Here is an 18,342-nt window from a genome sequence, read left to right as displayed (position 1 = left end):
TAACTAATACAGTTAAACCAATTGCAGAGAGAAGATTGATTTGCCCTTAATAAAGAGGAATTTTTAAGTTGTAAAATAATGTGTTAAAAAGCAGATTTTCCCCATTATTACCTTTAATCAGTTTAACTGTGTATGACAATATAACGACCACCTTGCTAAGTTTACACTTGATTGTATTGTGTATAATAACACCTATCGGTCTTTTAGTCCTGTGTTTTTAAATAGTCTGTGGCTAAGTGTGAAACTACATTTGTGAAAATTAAAATGTGGTGGCAGGTGGATGTGCTTTAGCCAAAACTCAGTATGAAGTCCTGGTTCCCAGGAACCTCTGCTCAGATTCCTTTCATCTATAGAAGATACCAGCGACACGGACACAGTTTCTTAATCAGAGATGAAGTCACATCTCTTCCCTTTGAATTCTAGCCAGGACAGTTAGTATCAGTCTTTGTCTTTGGCTGTGGTAATAAAGCAGAGGAACTAATCCTCGAAAATTGCCACTGTTCTTTATGACCCTCCAGGAGGAAGGAAGCGGGCTCCCTTGTTTCTCCTCTCACTTCCCCCAGAAGAGAGCCGTCATCCAGCACATGATATGTGCTCTTAAAAATACTGTCGTTTGCCCACTGGGTAGGAAAGTGCCTTATTTTGCATTCTGTGAGAACATAGATACTCACTTAGGAATATGACCCATGTGAAGTAAGATAATTGTTACATTCTAGAAAATACAATGGCAGCCTGCTTCATGTTGCTATAATTGACCAGTTGTAGAACCCAGCGGGCTGACAGGAAGGAAGCACGGCCTTGTGTACCCAAAGTTTATAATTGACCTAGAACCCTCCTGTCCAGTGCTTTCAGTATATTTACATTATTCTTAAATGCACATGAATTTCAGTGTGTCATTTTCATGACTTGACAGTACTGATGGAGAAGAAACCAACAAAACAACTAAAGTAAATATAAGTATGAGAAGATGCAAGGGGGAAGGCTTCTCCCCTTCTGCCACCACGTAGAGAAGGTCTGTGGAGAGACCGGCTGCCCGTTATCACAGAGAACCACGTAGAAAATAATCTTCAGAGTTTTTCTCAGATCAAAATTCCCCTCATTTTAAAAGGGTCTTCCTTAAGGCTGCATGAATAAACTGTAGCACATTATTTTTATAATTAATGATATCAGCCAGAAAATATTTTCCACATTCTTAAAACCTCCTCTTAAAACAAGTTCGTGGGGCGCCTGGAGGGCTCAGTCGGTTAAGCATCCGACTTCTGCTCAGGTCATGATCTCACGGTTTGTGGGGTTGAGCCCTGCATCGGGCTCTGTGCTGACAGGTCAGAGCCTGGAGCCTGCTTCAGATTCTGTGTCTTCCCCTCTCTCTGCCCCTCCCACACTCATACTCTGTTTCTCTCTGTCTCCATAAATAAACATTAAGAAAAAGAAAAAAGAAAATCAGGCTAAATTAAAAAAGAAAGTTCGTTAAGTTTTTAACTTAGAAAAAATCCAAAACTGCTTCTGTACATTCCTTTTAAAAAATGCCTTTTTTGATTCAAGCTTTTTTTGAGTTCTGTCGAACTTTGTTAGCTTTTTTGCAAATCTGTTTAATAAAATCAGGATTGAGTTGAAATTTTGACACCTTTTTCTTGAATTTATGTACTTGAGTTAAAACTTGTATTGATAGATTTCTGTTGGTGAATTTCATCTATCAGTATGACCGTGGAAGTAACACACGCTCCCACTGGATGTGAGTAGTCTGACAGCATCCTCCGATGAGACGGGTGCCGGACAAGTCTCTCTGACCCCCTGGCATCCTGCTGTTTAATTATTTATTTGAGCAGTGTGAGGTTTTCACTTAAATAAACAAACAGTATTTTAAAAAAGAGTTAAACCATAATGGTCCGGTGAGTTGCCCAAGCTACATGCTCAACATTTAATATTTTTGGATAAGTGTAACTTTGGATGTAAACAAATGCTTCCCCCAAATAGTTTGTATTTTCTCAAGTTTACCCCCACCCCGATCTTCTATTTTCTCCCTCCTTCTGCTAAAGAGATGAGACCTCTTCTCCTTATAATAGTATTAGACATTAGTGTATGGCTTAATATGAGAGTCTGTTTTTAACATCAGTGTGTTCATTTCCAAAAGAAGGAAAGAATTTCAGCCTGGTTACAGACGAGTTATATTTTTCATTTATGCAGAAATTTAAGTGCGTTTTTTAATTTAAAAAGATTTTTGATTTTTTGTTGCTGATGACATGGGATTAATATATTTTAATACTTTCTTTATGTGGTTGTCAAAATAGACTGTTAGAAAATCTAATGAAATATATCACTCAGTTGTCATGTAATTTGTCCTCCAAGAGACAAATTACATGATTAATCTAGAAATGGGTAAAGAGATGAGGAAAAAATGTAGTAGGTAAGTTTAGATCAAATTATCCTTTTTTCTACATTTGGGATCTATCAGTACTGTGTTAGTACATTGCCATGTCCTTCTAGCTGGGAGGGTCACTTCACTGTACGGCGCACAGTGGGTGCTTTTGTGCTGTTAACTTAAGAGATGCCAGAATTGGCATTAATACACAGAAGTGTTTCTCTGTTAACTGTTTCTTGAATTAGTGGTCTACAAAACAGTGAAAATATCTGTTAGGGGCATTTGCAGACACACTAGATTTACTTGTTTACTGGATTCTTTTGTTTACTGGGTTAGAGTTCAAGATTGTTCTGTTTTAACTGTGGGCATTGCATACTACTTAGGTCCAGTGTTTATTTCTCTCGTGATACATTGAATTTTTATATCCAGTGACATTAAAATGTCCCATATTTAATGGCATTCTTTATAAGATGCTAAAAATGGGTCTGCATTGTACATGGTATGTGGGAATGGAGGGCCATTAGTTTCTCGTGACAGCTGTATTGGTTTGAATGCAGGGTTTTGGTTTTTTGGTTTTTACACCAAATGAAGAGTTATTAAGATTACGTCTGTTACACTAAAAATTCAGATAAGTAGGCTAATTATATTTAGAAGTTTAGCAAATGTTTGTTTTCACCAGTGCTGGAAATGCCAAGCAAGTAAATAAGAATGGCAGCTTAAGTTGGGCAGATTTGATAAATGCATTAGCGTACTTCATCCTAGTAATAAGGTTCTCATGCTCTCTCTCTCCTGTTTTTCATTTCCAGTGTTCTATTTAGGTGAGTTTTTGAATTCTGATTTTTTCATTTAAGTTCTCCCTCTCCACTTCATGAATAAATACCCCAAAGAGAATGTCTCATTGTCTTAGAAAACGTCAAGCTCAGGTGCCTATTCAGATTTTCATTGAACACTCGTTTTACTCAAGCTCTTCATATATAAATGTTTATTTTTCCTTTATTGTTGATGTTTTCCATTTGTTTCAAGTAAGCTTTCTGGGGATGATGACAGTATTATGTCACGGTCTTTCATTTGCTGTGTGTTATGTAAAGCTTAAATTTTATTTTGCTAAACAAAAAAGAAGATACATTTGTAAATATGTGATGGTTTTATGTTATTCTTCTCATGATTTTATCTCCTCTGTCCAGCTAGCTATAAAGATAATGTTCATCTATAATGTTTTCCTCCCTTTTTAGGGCCAACATTGCCTAGACAAAATTCACAGCTACCTGCCCAAGTTCAAAATGGTCCATCACAAGAAGAATTGGAAATTCAAAGAAGGTAAATTTAAAAGTTGTTACTTGCAGTTTTTCTTTTCTACTGCAGAAGGCCCACGAGCATCTGGATATCGGAAGTAGATTATGTCGTGTCAGCCATTTAAAAGTCACTTAGCATACGAAATGACTTTCACTTCACAGAGTCTTATTTTTATAGTAGTTATAGATTGATCTGTGGTCATCATGGCTTTCCCATAACTAATTTAACTAGATAGTTGGCATCGTGTTGGCTGTTTGGATAAGTCACTGATCTTGAAATATTACCATAGAGCTTAGTAATGGATACAAACTCCTTCTGCTCATGATTAAATCATTGGTTCGGTGAGATCAATAGTATCGTCTCTTTGCTTCAATGCCGTTTATAAAGAAACAGATTTGAAATGATAACACAGCCTCAATTAGGTATAGTTTTTTTTCTGAATTAGCAGAGTTTCTGAACTGTAAGATGCCAGACTTGTAACAAAAGTGTTTTAGAACATGGGGGTACATTGAGCAACTAAAATTGAGTTAAACCAGGTGTTCCATTTTATTTTATTTTATTTTATTTTATTTTATTTTATTTTTTAATGTATGTTTAATTTTGAGAGAGAGAGAGAGAATGAGCAAGGAGGTGGAGAGACAGGGAGGGAGAGAGAGAGATTGAGAGATAGAGAGAGAGAGAGAGAATGAATGAGAATCCCAAGTAGGCTCCACGCTGTCAGTGCAGAGCCCAGCTCGGGGCACGATCTCAAGAACCATGAGATCATGACTTGAGTCGAGATCAAGAATTGGATGCTTAGCTGACTGAGACACCCAGGCGCCCCCAGGCGTGCCTCCATATTGTTTTGATGTGTGTCATGTCCCCCTGACAGACAGATGGGGATCTCTCTCCACATTCTGTGTGTGACCGCATGACCCTTGGGGAAGGCCCTTCCAAACTGAATTTTGTTGGGGTGCCTGGGTGGCTCTGTCAGTTGAGCGCCCGACTTCGGCTTAGGTCATGATCTCACGGTTCCTAGGTTCGAGCCCCGCGTCGGGCTCTGTGCTGACAGCTAGCTCAGAGCCTGGAGTTTGTTTCAGATTCTGAGTCTCCCTCTCTCTCTGACCTTCCCCTGCTCACGCTGTCTCTCTCTGTCTCTCTCAGAAATAAATAAAACATTAAAAATTTTTTTTTCACAGGCTCCCTGTTTGGTTAAGTCACTCTCTATTTGGTTGAAAATCTGTCCCAACCCTTTTGCGTGATGCTACAACGGATATAAATAAAACTAAGGTTTTGTAGAAATAAGGGAAGTTTAACAGTTGTATTTTAAACATACCAAAATAATTTCAAGAGTTAAAAATTGTAATGATACTATTGCTCACCCTCCCCCATACACACATGGAAAAATAATTAATAAAAAAATGATTGTAGTGTTATCAGGAGGGACACATTTGTAGAAAGCCAGGAAGAACCAGGAGAGAATCCGAATGTAACGGATAATTTTTGGCATCGTGGAGTGGACAAGCAGGTGGCCCTGGGGACGGGTGCTGGGTGAGGACGATAGGGAACAGAGACAGGAGCCTGCGGAGGGTGCTGCCGGCCGGTTAAGGGTCCTGGAAGGTGATCCACTGCACGGAGGGCTGTCCGTGACTTGCAGCTCGCGGTTTTACTGGAAGTGAGTATTGAGTGGATTTTTTACTGATTGCTGTGAAAACGCTGTCCCATCCAGGTGTTCGCCCTGCAGCGCTCAGCTGGACTTGAGGCTTTTCTGCTTGAATGTAGGAAGATACGTTAGGATTTGAAAATTGGATGTTGTTCATATTACTTGTTTAGATGAACATCTGAAGTCAGTCATTTGGAAGAGTGAAATCCAAATTTCTGAAAAATTGGTGTATATTTTAAAATTATTTTCCGTCCATAGTCACACACAGATTTCTTTCTTTTCTTTTAGATAAACTTTCCATCAGACACCACTTTTTGTCTCCTGGTGTTAATTTTCATTTCTGTTTCTTCTCTTTGCTCTCCTCCACCCACTTCTGTTTTTATCTGGTGAAGTCTGTGTCTGCTTGGATCTACTAGAAATGCCGCTTCCATCATTGACTAATTTCCGGTTTATATTTCTTCTCCTGGTGCACAGCCTGCCTCTTTGCTTTCTTCCTTTCGTTACCACAGTCTCTTCATCACTGACTGTTCTTCCTTGTTCTCCCCTCTGTTTCTTACGTAAGGGCGTGCACTTAGCCCTCTGTTTTTCTTCTGTACATGGTATACGTGTACGTCAAAGAACTGATGATTTCGTTGGATATTGTAGTTTTCTCTTAACTATCTTATGCTGACAGTTTACCCACATTTACCCCTGTGGCCCTGAACCTGAGATCCATATTTCCAACAAAATGGAGTAGTGTCACACATCCTTTTGAGAATTGGTGCCAGCAGTGGACTCCTGGCTTCTCCCACCCAGCCCCCCGTCCTTCTTAAATGCATATATATGTGCTCTGATGTGCAACACCTGCATGACATTTTGGAGGGTCACAGACCCCTGAGTCCCCACAAGTGACCCTCAGTAGAGAATCCGTGTTGCGGAACACATGTGTTCAGGTATCCTGCTAATACCTCAGGGTGTGCATGCTTTCTTCTCTTCAGTATTCCTCCCGGACGGTCTGCCTTAAGAAGTCTGCGAGTATCGTCATTCGCAGTCCCCGGTCCAGCACGCCCTGGGACTTCTTTCTCTGAAAGCCTGCTGGCTTGTCTCTTTGGACATTCTCATTCCCAGTAGCTTTTCTGGTGTTTGTTCCCTTACACACTGCCATGGTTCTCTAGTTCATTTTCCTGCCTCTGACCTAGATCCCCTTCTTACTGTCAGATTAATTCTTCTCAAGGTTGTTTATTCATGGTAGAATCTCAGCACCGGAAGGCACGAGATGGGGGAGCATCCTCTCCTCTGGCCTTCCCTTTGCGTTAGTCTCCGGAATGAATCGCTCCTAACCATCCATTTCTGCTTTTAGTGCTTTGTATGGCTTCTTCCATAGCCAGAGCCGAGATAATATGTTTGTTTCTGCCTGCTGATTAGTCCAGTGATGGCTGGTGGCACCTGACTCCACTAGCAAATCGGAAGCCTTCCTTTCCCTGCCCGTTCCCAGTGGCCACTGTTTGTAGGTCTTCTCTCGGTTTCTCTTTGAAACTGAACCTGTGTCTCAGTGTTAGGTGTCTCTTCACTGCTCGCTCTATGAGGGGAGCGCAGAGTCCTGCCGCCTGGTCCCTTCGCTCCCGCCCTGACCCCTGAGTTTGCCGTCTGGTCCTTGTGTTTGCAGGGGAGCCCTACCCACCCTGCTCTGGGGTCCTCGTTAGCCAGGGTAGGCAGAGTTGTCATGAGCATGTGACTAGCTTAAGTTTTTTGAGTTTTGTGGATTCTTTTTCCCCTCATTTCTCTCTTTAGCCTCAATATTTAATAGACCTTTTCCATTTGAAAACTTAATACGCATACTGTATTTTAAAATTTCTTCTCTCTGTTTTCTCTGTTGTCTTTTTTGGGAACTCCTACATGTCAAATGCTGGCCCCAAGGGTTATTTCTTCATGATGTTTATATTTTCTCATTTTCTGCTTTTTTTGTTGTTCTGTATCATTGGCGATATTTTTAACCATATATCCTAGACTAGCACTTGTTAGAAATACATTATGGGCCATGTATGTAATTTTTAGTGGCTATATTAGCAAAAATAAAAAAGAAACGTGACATTAATTTCAATCACATATCGTATTTAACCCAGTTTATCTAAAATATCATCATTCCATCGGTGAAGTAAGTGTAAAAATGTTAGTGTTTTACATTCTATTTTTCATACTGAGCCTTCAAAATTCGAAATGTATTTGACACTTACTCATATTACTGTCCAGACAGGCCATGTTGTACGTGCTCACGAGCCACACACCTGGCTCACGGCCACCTTATTGGGTAGCACAGTGGTGGATCCTCTGTTGGAAGATCAATCTTAATCCCCAAGAGCTTTTCCTGTCTCCTAACTATTCCCTTTTTAACAGCCTGGTCCAGACTCATGATTGTATCTTAAGTCTCATGTTTCTCTTCCCTTCCCTGATCATCTCTCTTCTGTAGAGCTGGGTTGTTTGTCCCACTGGTGTTTTTTTTTTTTAATGTTTTATTTATTTCTGAGAGAGAGAGAGAGAGAGAGAGAGACAGCGTGAGCAGGGGAGGGTCATAGAGAGAGGGAAATAGAGTCTGAAACGGGCTCCAGGCTCTGAGCTGGCTGTCAGCACAGAGCCTGACGCGGGGCTCAAACCCACGAACCTTGAGATCATGATCTAAGCTGAAGTCGGATGCTTAACCGACTAAGCCACCGAGGCGCTCCTGTCCCACTTGTGTTTTACTCAGATATCTGGTGATCTTTAGTCGTTGCTTATTTCTAAACGGATTAGAATGAACGGAGTCCACCCTTGGCTGGGGTTCCTTCCTGCACCACGGAGGTGACATCTCTACCCTCCCTGATCTCGAGGCTGCTGGGGTCTGTGGAGGCGGGCAGAGTGCACAGACTGGCAGGCTCTCCTTTAGGGAACAAGGATGGGGAGCAGATAAGCCTGGGGACCCCACAGACGCTGAGCTACAGCTAGTTCCACCGAAGCCCTGACTCGCCCGAGGCAGCGCTGGCGTCGAGGACGGTCTGTGACACTGCCGTCCGCTGAGCTAAGGTTGGGGGGGAGAGGGTGGGGGTGTGGCTGCTCTCAGGGTGCGTGGTTAGTAACAGCCTGATCACGGCTGCGCTGCCCACCCCATCCTGGCCTGGCTAGAGGTTTCTCCTTTGTTCCTCTTCTCCCGTCTGCTTCAGCCACGTCCAGCACGGAAGCTGGTTGTGGTCGCCGTCGCTCAGCAACGCAGCGACGTTCCGGGCATTGTGATGTAGCCCAACAGGGAGTGGGCTGGGGGTGTAAGCAGCCTTGCCTCACTCAGATGGATGTAGAGGAGTGTAGACGATTGATGCTCCCGGAAGAGACCACATGGAGGGGAGCGTGTGGGGCACGGGCAGGGGCCACTGGGCAGCTGTGGGTCCCACCGAGGCGGAGGCGTGGCGGGCAGAGGGAGCCCCCCGGGGCCTCAGGGCAGGGGTGTGCGCACACGGGTGGAGAGGCCCCGAGGCTGGGACAGGGAGGACGTGCGTGGACGCAGGGAGTGCTTGGTGGGCGTGAGGCTGACGGGAGGCCTCTTGTCACACACAGGACATGGCAGGCGACTGCAGGGAACTTGAGCTTTTGCCGACAGAAAGGGGAGGCATTGAATGATTTTGGTAGAAACGAGTAGCATTTTAGCCCGCCATGCAGCTGCGCCATTGAGACCAGAGAGGAGCAGGGCCAGAGGGGCCCGCAGGAGGCCTGGGCGGGACTTGACTGCGGCCACTGCCACCAGGTGGCCAGAGGGCAGAGTCTTGGACTTGGGGGGTGTGGTGAGAGAAGGGGAGGGTCGTGGGAAGGGAAGGGTGGAGTGGTCTTCACCGGCCCCAGGGCTGAGTGAGCTCAGACTCCGCGCTTGGGGAAGCCCTGAGGACGTGAGCGCAGTGAGCGGCAGCACGCAGCGCGGGGACTCGGGTCTGCTCTGCTGTGTCTGCACAGACGGAGGCAGGAGGTCGAGACTTCCCCTCTCGGCTGATCTGCGTCCACGGACCGGAGGATCGAGTTGGATTGCCAGTGACCCCTCAGCTTTCTACTCTGTCCTGAGCTCGTTCATGAACAGTCAGGATTTTTCTGGATTCGGGCAGGGGAGAGTTTGACTGCTCAAGTCCGCTGACCTGAATGAGTCCATGGTCCTGTGCGACGGCTCCCCTCAGCGCTCCCTCGAGCCCTCCTCACGCCCAGCTTAATTCTTGGCCCGGCAGCCCTGAGCGCCCCAGGCCCTGGGTCCCGGCTGTGTCTCTGCGCACCACTGTGCCTTCCATCTGCACCTCTCCCGTCCGTAGCTGCTCCTTGACCATAGACCTCCCCCAAGTGTGTCAGTGGCTTTCTTTTCTGAACCTTATGATCTAATCCCACACTTTTATATTTTACTGTTTATGGTTTAGTTTACAGACGAGTCTCCTTCACAGCAAACAGTATAGGCTAGTTTAGAGTAGAGACCTGAATAAAGTTTCTAAGAAAGAGCCAGGAAGTTTCTGGTACTGAGTTCACATATATGTAGGTGTTAGGTACAAGAGGCAGAAAACGTGGGCTTAGGTGGTTTGGAGCTATTTTCATGCTGCTTAGGTTTTTCTGTGCTGCATGGGAGATGGCGGGAGGCCTCCCTGAAGAGATGCGCTTTGAGCCAGGCCTTGAACAGGGCCAGGCGGAGCATTCCAGGCAGGAAGAGCAGAAGGGTAAGGGCAGGGGAGGGCCGGTGGCCCTCCTTCCCCATCCTCCCCCAGTACTGAGGGTAGTAAAGTGCTTTATATGCCATGCTAAGAAACTTATTGTTATTTATTTACTTATTTTTGAGAGAGAGAGAGAGAGCGAGAGCGCGCGCGCTCAGGCGTGCACAAGCGTGTGTGCACGTGCGTGCATATCATGGGGGGAGGGGCAGAGAGAGGGGGAGAGAGAATACCAAGTAGGCTTCTCACTGTCAGCACAGAGCCCAACATGGGGCTCTGTCCCACAAACTATGAGACCATGACCTGAGCTGAAATCAAGAGTCAGACGTTCAACGGACTGAGCCACCCAGGCAACCCAGAAATTGCTTTTTAATAGTCTTTTCTTGAATTTGTTTTATAACAATGAAAAAGGCATCTTGCCTTTTAACACTTAAGTATTTTCAAATAATGAGAAAAGTGTGTGACATATTCCTTTGGCCTACATCCCATATAATCTATCTTTGCCCAGATTAAATCATACTGGGAAGAAGATACTATGCAGTGAACCCTTAGTACTGGTCTTTGTCTCAGCGACTGGGGCTCATGTGGTGTATTACCTGAAGACAGATGACAACAGAAAAAATTAAAGTTGAAGGAAGTAGGTGTAATACAGGGAGCAGAAGAAAACCTGAAAATACAGTGTAACAGCTTTGGAGTACTAAGAAAATATATTTTACTTATAAAGCAGAAACCCTAGTTATTTAAAAAATAATCATTCAGAGGGTAAGGAAATGTACTTAGGCATTAAAAAAAAGGAGCATTAATTTAAAAAATAGAGGAGTTTTGAAAAATAAATTACCCTAAAAATAGTGATAATAAAAGATACAGACAGTAAATGAGAAAGAAAAGATCACATTAGGAGGTCTGATACCCAAATAATAGGAGCTTTAAGGGGAGCAAAGAACAAAAAATGTGAGGAAATAGCATCTGCAAATAAATGACCTGAGAAAGTTTCCTGGCCCTCAGTGACATGATGGTGTGGGTCAGAGCACTGCAAACCCTTTCTGAGAAGGGCCAGGTGGTAAACGTTGTAGCCAGACAGTGGCTGCAAGATTTCTGTGGCAGTAGTGCGCTTTTTTGCAGCTTTCTGGGACAATATGGGTGAGTGCGGGTGGCTGGCTTTGGGCCGTGGATCCTCACTTGCCGGGCCCCAGGTCTGCATGGATAGGACTCAACCAGAGTCCAGCCCAGTAGTAGGAAAAACAGACCCACCCACAGGGCCTGTCACTGGAATTGTAGACTATGAGAATAGAGCTTGGGGTGGATGGTGGGGCTTCAAATCCCGAGAGGTTGTTTCCAAACTTCTTCCTCTGCACAACTTCCCAGCAAGCTACTGGAAAGTGTGTTCTGTTAAAATGAAGAATTGGGGTGCCTGTGTGGCTCAGTCAGTTAAGCATCCAACTTCAGCTCAGGTCACAATCTCCTGGTTTCTGGGTTCAAGTGCAGAACCACTTCAGATCCTCTGTCTCCTTCTCTCTCTGCCCCTCCCCCTCTCACACGTGCTCTCTTAAAAATAAACATTTAAAAATAAAATGAGAGAATAAACCAGGAATGATGAAGTAATGGGAATACCAGGAAACGAGGCACCCATCTTGGGATGAGATGAGGAAGTTCCCTGTGTCACTAATGGTGAAAGCCAGACTTCAAGGGCCCCTCCAATGGGCCCAGGGGTCTGAGATGCTTCCCAGGAAAGCAAGAATGAGGGAATGCAAAATAGAGCGGATCACCTGCTGCGCCAGGCCGTATTGAGAGGGTCTATGGTTCCGGTGGGGAGTTTGGTGTGAAGTAGGGATAATATAAAAGAAAAAGAATCAAATGGGGGGAAAATAGTAATTTTTGACACCAGAGCAAAGAAGAAATTGCTCTGAAAAGTAAATGTGATTGGCCGTGGATCATATAAGTGAATATTGGTATGCAAAGGGAGGGGGGATGATTTTATTGGAAGAACGAGGAAGAAGAGGTTTTATGGGTTAGAGGGGTAGGAGTTAGCTCACTTGTGAAGGAGAAAGCAGGTAACATGTGACTCTGAACAGCTAAGAACTGCTGGGTCTAAACAAATCACTGTATGCAGAGTCCAGAGATCAGTGCCAGACTGAAGGGCTGTGCGTCTGGAGAACGAAATCAAAAGTGGTGTTTTGTCACCAGCTCTGTAACACGACTTGACGTGTTAAGCTGTGTGTGCATTTTATACGTTTAATTTTTCTGTTTTAATGAGAGTGAATTCGAGTTGATGAAACAGATGTTTACTTCAGATGTTGTCTTAATCAGTCCAGTACCTTGACTGTCGTAACGTGTTGGTAGTTACTGGTTAGTAACTCTCTACTCCTGTACGTAGCATTTGTTGACGTCAGTCTTTGGTTTCTACTCGTATTAGTAAGATTGGGCTTCTTTGACTGTGATGAAAACCATATTTAAGAAACGTGAGTCAGTCCTGTGTTCAGTCTCAGCGTAGGACTTAACTTAGTTAATGTCTATAAATAGCAAATGGCACCACTACCTGAAAGATATAAAGGGGCCTCCGAGTCCCAGCACCGAGCAGGGGTGGGAGCCATGAGGGTGTACAGCCCCCCGGCCAGCCGGCCGCGGCAGGATGGACCGAGAGTCGACCGCCTCCTGCTGTAAGTACGGGCCTGTGTCCGGGGCTCTGTAACATGAGACCTGCATCCTCTGCTTTCATCCCGTCCGCTTTCTATTTGCTTACTAACGGAGAAGTGAAATATCCACGGGATATGGTCAGAGAGTGTGTGTAGTTTCATTTTCTGACAGGTGTCCGGAGGGTCATAGTGTTGTCTCCGGTCTGCCCTCATCTGCTTCATTCTTTCAAGATATAAACCATCCTTTATCTGCCTGACACTCTTTATCATAGGAGGAACTATTTTTGATATTTTTTTTTAATTTTTTTTTTAATGTTTTTATTTATTTTTAGGAGAGACAGAGACAGACAGTGTGAGCAGGGGAGGGTCAGAGAGAGAGGGAATCACAGAATGAAACAGGCTCCAGGCTCTGAGCTGGCAGTCAGCACAGAGCCCGACGCGGGGCCCGAACCCACGAACCGCGAGATCATGACCTAAGCGAAAGTCGGACGCTTAACCGACTAAGCCACCCAGGCGCCCCTATTTTTGATATTTTTAAAATGCTCTTGGTGGCTATAATATTGGTCATTTGCACTGTAATTGTTTCAGGAAAATGTACGTTTTCTCAGAAACTTTCAAAGTGTGGTAAAATGCATATCCTAACTTAAAAGAAAAATCAGTCTGGCAGAATTTTTGCGAAGTTCAGAACTAGGGCCCTTGTACTTTGGAAAGGTCCTCAGATGGTTCTAGCAATGAGCGAAGAAACCATGCTGCACAGCTCTGGGAGGAAGGGTCCCTGCGTTTCCTGTGTTAGAGTCAGGAGTGATGTTTCTAAGAGAAGCAGAGATGATAAATTTGGGAACTATTCTCTAAAAAAATACAGATGTCCTGCTTTAGAGATAGAAACGTGATTGTCATGTTAATACACCATCACCTTTAGTTGGGAATTACTCCTGCTACTAAAGTTTTATAAGCCTGAGATTTTCTTTTTGACACACTAGTTTGGGAAATATATTTAGATGTGCATCTTTTCAGTGAGCGGGCTAAAAATGAACCAGGGGCTTGTAATGCTTCAAATAAAGAATCTTCTGCAGCTGTGTGAACTGCCTGCCCCAGTTGAGTGTCAGTGACTGTGGGGAATGCCTCTGGCCTTGTGTTCCTCTCCTACATCCTTGGATACTCTTGATCTCTGATAGGCTAAAAACCCTAGAATAAATATCATAACCTGTGGAATAATCTTAAGTGGGAATTCCCTGGCTGTAAATGCCATTCTGCAGTAATTCTTTTGGACCTGGCCTCTGCCTGGGATGTAGGCTGACTTTTAGCGATAAAAGCACTGTGTTGCTTGGAGAAGTGGCCATTAACTTGGAGGCAAAAACAAGCAAACAAACAATCAAAACCCAAAGAACTTGAATGAGAACTGCAGTGAGGGGCCTGGCTGGCTCCGTCAGTGGAGCATGTGACTCTTGATCTTAGGGTCACGAGTTCAAGCCCCACAGTGGGTGCAGAGATTACTTAAAATGAATAAATAAAAAGAAATGCAGTGCAGTTTTAGGATACTATATGGCTTAACTGAACAGTATTTACGTTATTGTATCAATAATGTAAACTCCAATATGGACTTCACTAGAAATGTGTATTCTCCTGGGACCGCGCTGGGGGAATCTCAGAGGGTGGTGAGGGACCTCAAGAGATCTCGTAGGCAGTCACTGAAGTGAAAATAGATGGAAAGTCCAGAAAGAATTGACATTGTAATTGTCTCTGATGTTGGGACCAGGGCTGGAAAGGTTGGAGCAACGATCTGTTGGTTTTTGTTAATAAGCTTAACACATCTGCGTTATTTTGACAGGAGTAGAGTGAAAGGTGGCACAGAAATGTACAAGGGCCCAGTGACTTGGGTCTGTCATCACAGGTTTCTCCGTGAGCTGCCGAGCCCTGAAACACCTTCCCTCAGCTGCCGTTCACAGACACGCTCTGATTACAATCACATGGGCATCTCCTTGCCTGTGGACCCAATAGATTGCTTAGCAGATTACATTATGGCACATGCTCTTATTTTTTGACACATATTGTATGTTTTAAATTTAATGTATATCCCAGCCGAGTTTATTTATTAGGTATTATAAAAAGAACCGACTCTACCTAGTTTATTATTGAAAATATCCTTGTGGATACACTGAATTTGTGGCCTTCACCCCTGCAACGATATTCTCGCTACCCCTCCGAAACTTCGGCAGCTAGTGGTTTGTCTATCAGCATAAGAGAGTCAGTACTGTGCCCTAAAAATCTAATCTATTATGTTCTAGTTGGTATCTCCATGACTGCTTGTACTGAGTACTGCTGTGGGTTTCTTCTGTTTATCTCTTGCAATATTCTTTTTTTTTTTTTTTTAATATTTTCTTTATTTTTGAGAGAGAGATAGAGGCAGCATGAGCAGGGGAGGGTCAGAGAGAGAGAGGGAGACACAGAATCTGAAGCAGGCTCCAGGCTCTGAACTAGCTGTCAGCACAGAGCCTGATGCGGGGCTCGAACCCACGAACCATGAGAGTATGACCTGAGCTGAAGTCGGACGCTTAACTGACTGAGCCACCCAGGCGCCCCTCTTGCAATATTCTTTAAAAAATTTTTTTTTAGTTTACTCATTTTTGAGAGAGCAAGAGAGAGCATGAGCGGGGGAGGGGCAGAGAGAGAGGGAGACACCGAATCTGAGGCAGGCTCCAGGCTCTGAGCTGTCAGGCGACTGAGTTTCCTAGGCGCATCTCCTGCAACATTGTTAAGTCGGTGATCTGTCCAGAGGGAGGCTTTGGGTTCTGACAGATGTGGGATTGGTTCACTTGTCAAGTGGGCTTTTTCCTTTTTTTATAGTCCATTTAGGAAATAGGGGGAGAGATATCTGGAAGAATCTTAGTGGTTTATTGCTACTGCTGGGAGGAACAAAGATTAGCGTACACCCTCTGTCATTTAGTTCTGCCTCTAATTGGAACCCAGCCAATCTATTAGCCAGTCCAAGGAAAGTCCTAATTTGAAATTTCCAAATAATTATTATTATAGCTCACATTTATCAAGTGTTCATATGCTCCAGGCATTTTTTTTTTAAATATTTTTATTTATTTCTAGGAGAGAGAGAGAGAGAGAGAGACAGCGTGAGCAGGGGAGGGTCAGAGAGAGAGGGTGTCACAGACTGAAACAGGCTCCAGGTTCTGAGCTGGCAGTCAGCACAGAGCCCGACGCGGGGCTCGAACCCACAAACCGCGAGATCATGACCTAAGCGAAAGTCGGACGCTTAACCGACTAAGCCACCCAGGCGCCCCTCCAGGCATTTTTAAAAGAGCTTTTAAGGCATTACTTCATTTGATCTTACCCACAGTGCTATGAAATTATTATGTAGAAAATGGGGCTGAGTATTTTTATTTGGGGAAAGTTAACTTTTACGGTAAGACTGTTGTTTAGGTCCAGATGGATATTTGGAGACCTTTGCTTGCTCTCTTATACGAATGTGTGGAAGTTAAAAGCAAACTGTATGTTTCAGAACCACATACATTGGGCCTCTGTAGATTTTAATATAATCATGATTCCACAGCCAGCACTGGAAGTCCTAGCATGAAAGAAGGAGATTTTTAATTTAACTGCATAAATTCTGAGACATTCTATACATTCTTAGACAAGGAGACTAAAAGACCTGGATGTTTCCCACTGATCTTCACATTTAAGACAATGTTAATAGGACTGAGAAGGATAGGCCTTGGCACAAGGGGTAAATTTAACAGTGATTCTAAAACGTACCCAGAAGAAGCTAAGTGTCTGAGAATCTTCTAGAAAAACTCAGAAGAGGAATAAGGATGGATGCACCCTACTAGATAATTTCTTTCAGACATCAAAGCATACTGGTGCTACCCTAGACAAACAGGTCCACGAACCAAAGCATTGTGGGATTTCAGAAACAGTTAACATGTAAAGATGGTATCTTCGGCTAGTAAGGAACTGTGATGTGGCTCACTACTGCATGCCCAAACCCAAGATGAATTTCATATGAGCTAAGGATTTTATTGTAAAAACAAGTAATTCTGTGATCTTGTGAGAAGGGGCTAAGCGGGATGTCAGAGGCAGAGCACATGCAGAAAGTCCACCACTAGACTCTCTATGTAATAAGTTAAAAGCCATATTACATAACTTTAACAAAGTTAACATATTACAGTTTTAAATGAAACTTTAAAAATCAAAGGCAGTTAAGCCATAATAAAAGTTCAAAATACATGTGGCCAACATGTGTGATGTTCAACATCACTATTTTTAATAGAGAAAAGAACTCTACAGATGAGGATGGAATATTAACTGTCGGGGAGAAAACCCTTCAGAGAACACATGCAGCATTCGAGTATGCTCCCCAGGCCAGGAGGCAAGCTGTCCTGTGATGGACAGTTAAAACCGGCAGTGCTGAAAGAAAGTTGTCTGTCCCTGGGCTCCTGGGAAGCCCAGACACTATTCCTGAACACAGTTTGGAGCCATGTGTCCAGAATCTTAAGATAATGTGTACCTTTCCTCCCAGCAGATCTGCCAGTGGTGACCCTTAGGAAGCAGCAGGAAAGGGCTCAAAAATAAATGAAGCAAACTTTCTCAGAGCCGTTACTGTGGCCGGCCACTGCATCTCTAAAATGATAATATATTAACTCGTATCCAGATAGTTTGATACAGTGACTCAGTCACTAAAGTGGTACGCCTGGTTACTTGGGAAATTCATTTATTAGTGGCACTTCCCTCACGAACAGTGAGTGCACGATGAAATGAGCCGTAGTGTCGAGTGGTAATGGTGACCCTGCTCGGTTATTCTCACGTCCCTGAGGCTGGGAGGCCCCTGAGGCTGGGAAGCCCCTGAGGCTGGGAGGCGGGCGGGCCTGTGCATCAGAACGAAGGCGGGTAGGCTCACCTGCAGGAGCGGGTTTCCGGGGAGGAGCGGCCACTGCCGCGGGGTTCTCACGGCCGTGTCTGGGCTTTCAGGCAGCTGCAAGAGCAGCAGCGGCAGAAGGAGCTCGAGCGGGAGCGCGCCGAGCGGGAGCGCGCCGAGCGCGCGGAGCGGGAGCGGCTGGAGCAGGAGCAGCTGGAGCGCGAACGGCTGGAGCGGGAGCGCGAGCGGCAGGACCGGCTGGAGCGCGAGCGGCTGGAGAGGCTCGACCGCGAGCGGGAGCAGCGCGAGCGGGAGCAGCGCGAGCGGCAGGAGCAGCGGGAGCGCGAGCGGGAGCAGCGCGAGCGGCAGGAGCAGCTGGAGCGGCAGGAGCAGCTGGAGTGGGAGCGGGAGCGGGAGCGCAGGCTGTCCGCCGCCGGTAAGGAGCGCGCTCCTGGGTGCGGGTGCATGTGCGGGGGGCGGGGCGGGGGGCGCGGAGAAACAGGCCGCACTGGCCGCTTTACTGCCTTCTTCCTCCGCTCGGTGTTACCGCCCTTGGCACCACCGGGAGACTTGGGCAAGTCCGGCTTTCCAAGTCTTCTCACTCCCTGTAACTGGCCATAAAGTACAAGTGTGTTTTATGGGAAGTGTTTCCATTGGATGAACTTGGAATATAGTCCCTTTTTGAGGTCGCTTGAATTGTCCTAAATCCCGTCCTATTCAAGAACTTTGCTTGATTGTGCTCTCAAGTGTTTGAAGGAGGAATTCAGGGTAGTAGCCGAAAAGTATCCTCTCTAAAACTATTGACATGTATTCTATCTAGTATCGCAAAAAACCAGTGAACATTTCTAAATCTGATGGAATTTATTGAAAGATAT

General features: G+C 44.8%; 1 protein-coding gene across 8 annotated transcripts in view; it reads left to right on the top strand.

Annotated features, from left to right (window-relative positions):
• Positions 1–18,342, top strand: part of ENAH (ENAH actin regulator) — a 134,206-nt gene that overhangs the window by 95,298 nt on the left and 20,566 nt on the right. For 7 of the 8 annotated variants that reach the window (XM_039235812.1, XM_039235813.1, XM_039235810.1 and 4 more), the window contains 2 exons: positions 3,592–3,676; positions 17,581–17,903. In XM_039235812.1, coding sequence (XP_039091743.1) covers positions 3,592–3,676; positions 17,581–17,903 — 408 coding nt within the window. Of the gene's footprint in view, positions 1–3,165; positions 3,178–3,591; positions 3,677–17,580; positions 17,904–18,342 lie in introns of all 8 variants that reach the window. The other variant, XM_039235811.1, reaches the window with a different exon arrangement.

The sequence above is a fragment of the Hyaena hyaena genome, unplaced genomic scaffold (assembly GCF_003009895.1).
Source record: "Hyaena hyaena isolate Hyena2069 unplaced genomic scaffold, ASM300989v1 scaffold_103, whole genome shotgun sequence".
Classification (NCBI taxonomy): Eukaryota; Metazoa; Chordata; class Mammalia; order Carnivora; family Hyaenidae; genus Hyaena; species Hyaena hyaena.
This window is presented reverse-complemented; position numbering and strand designations above follow the sequence as displayed.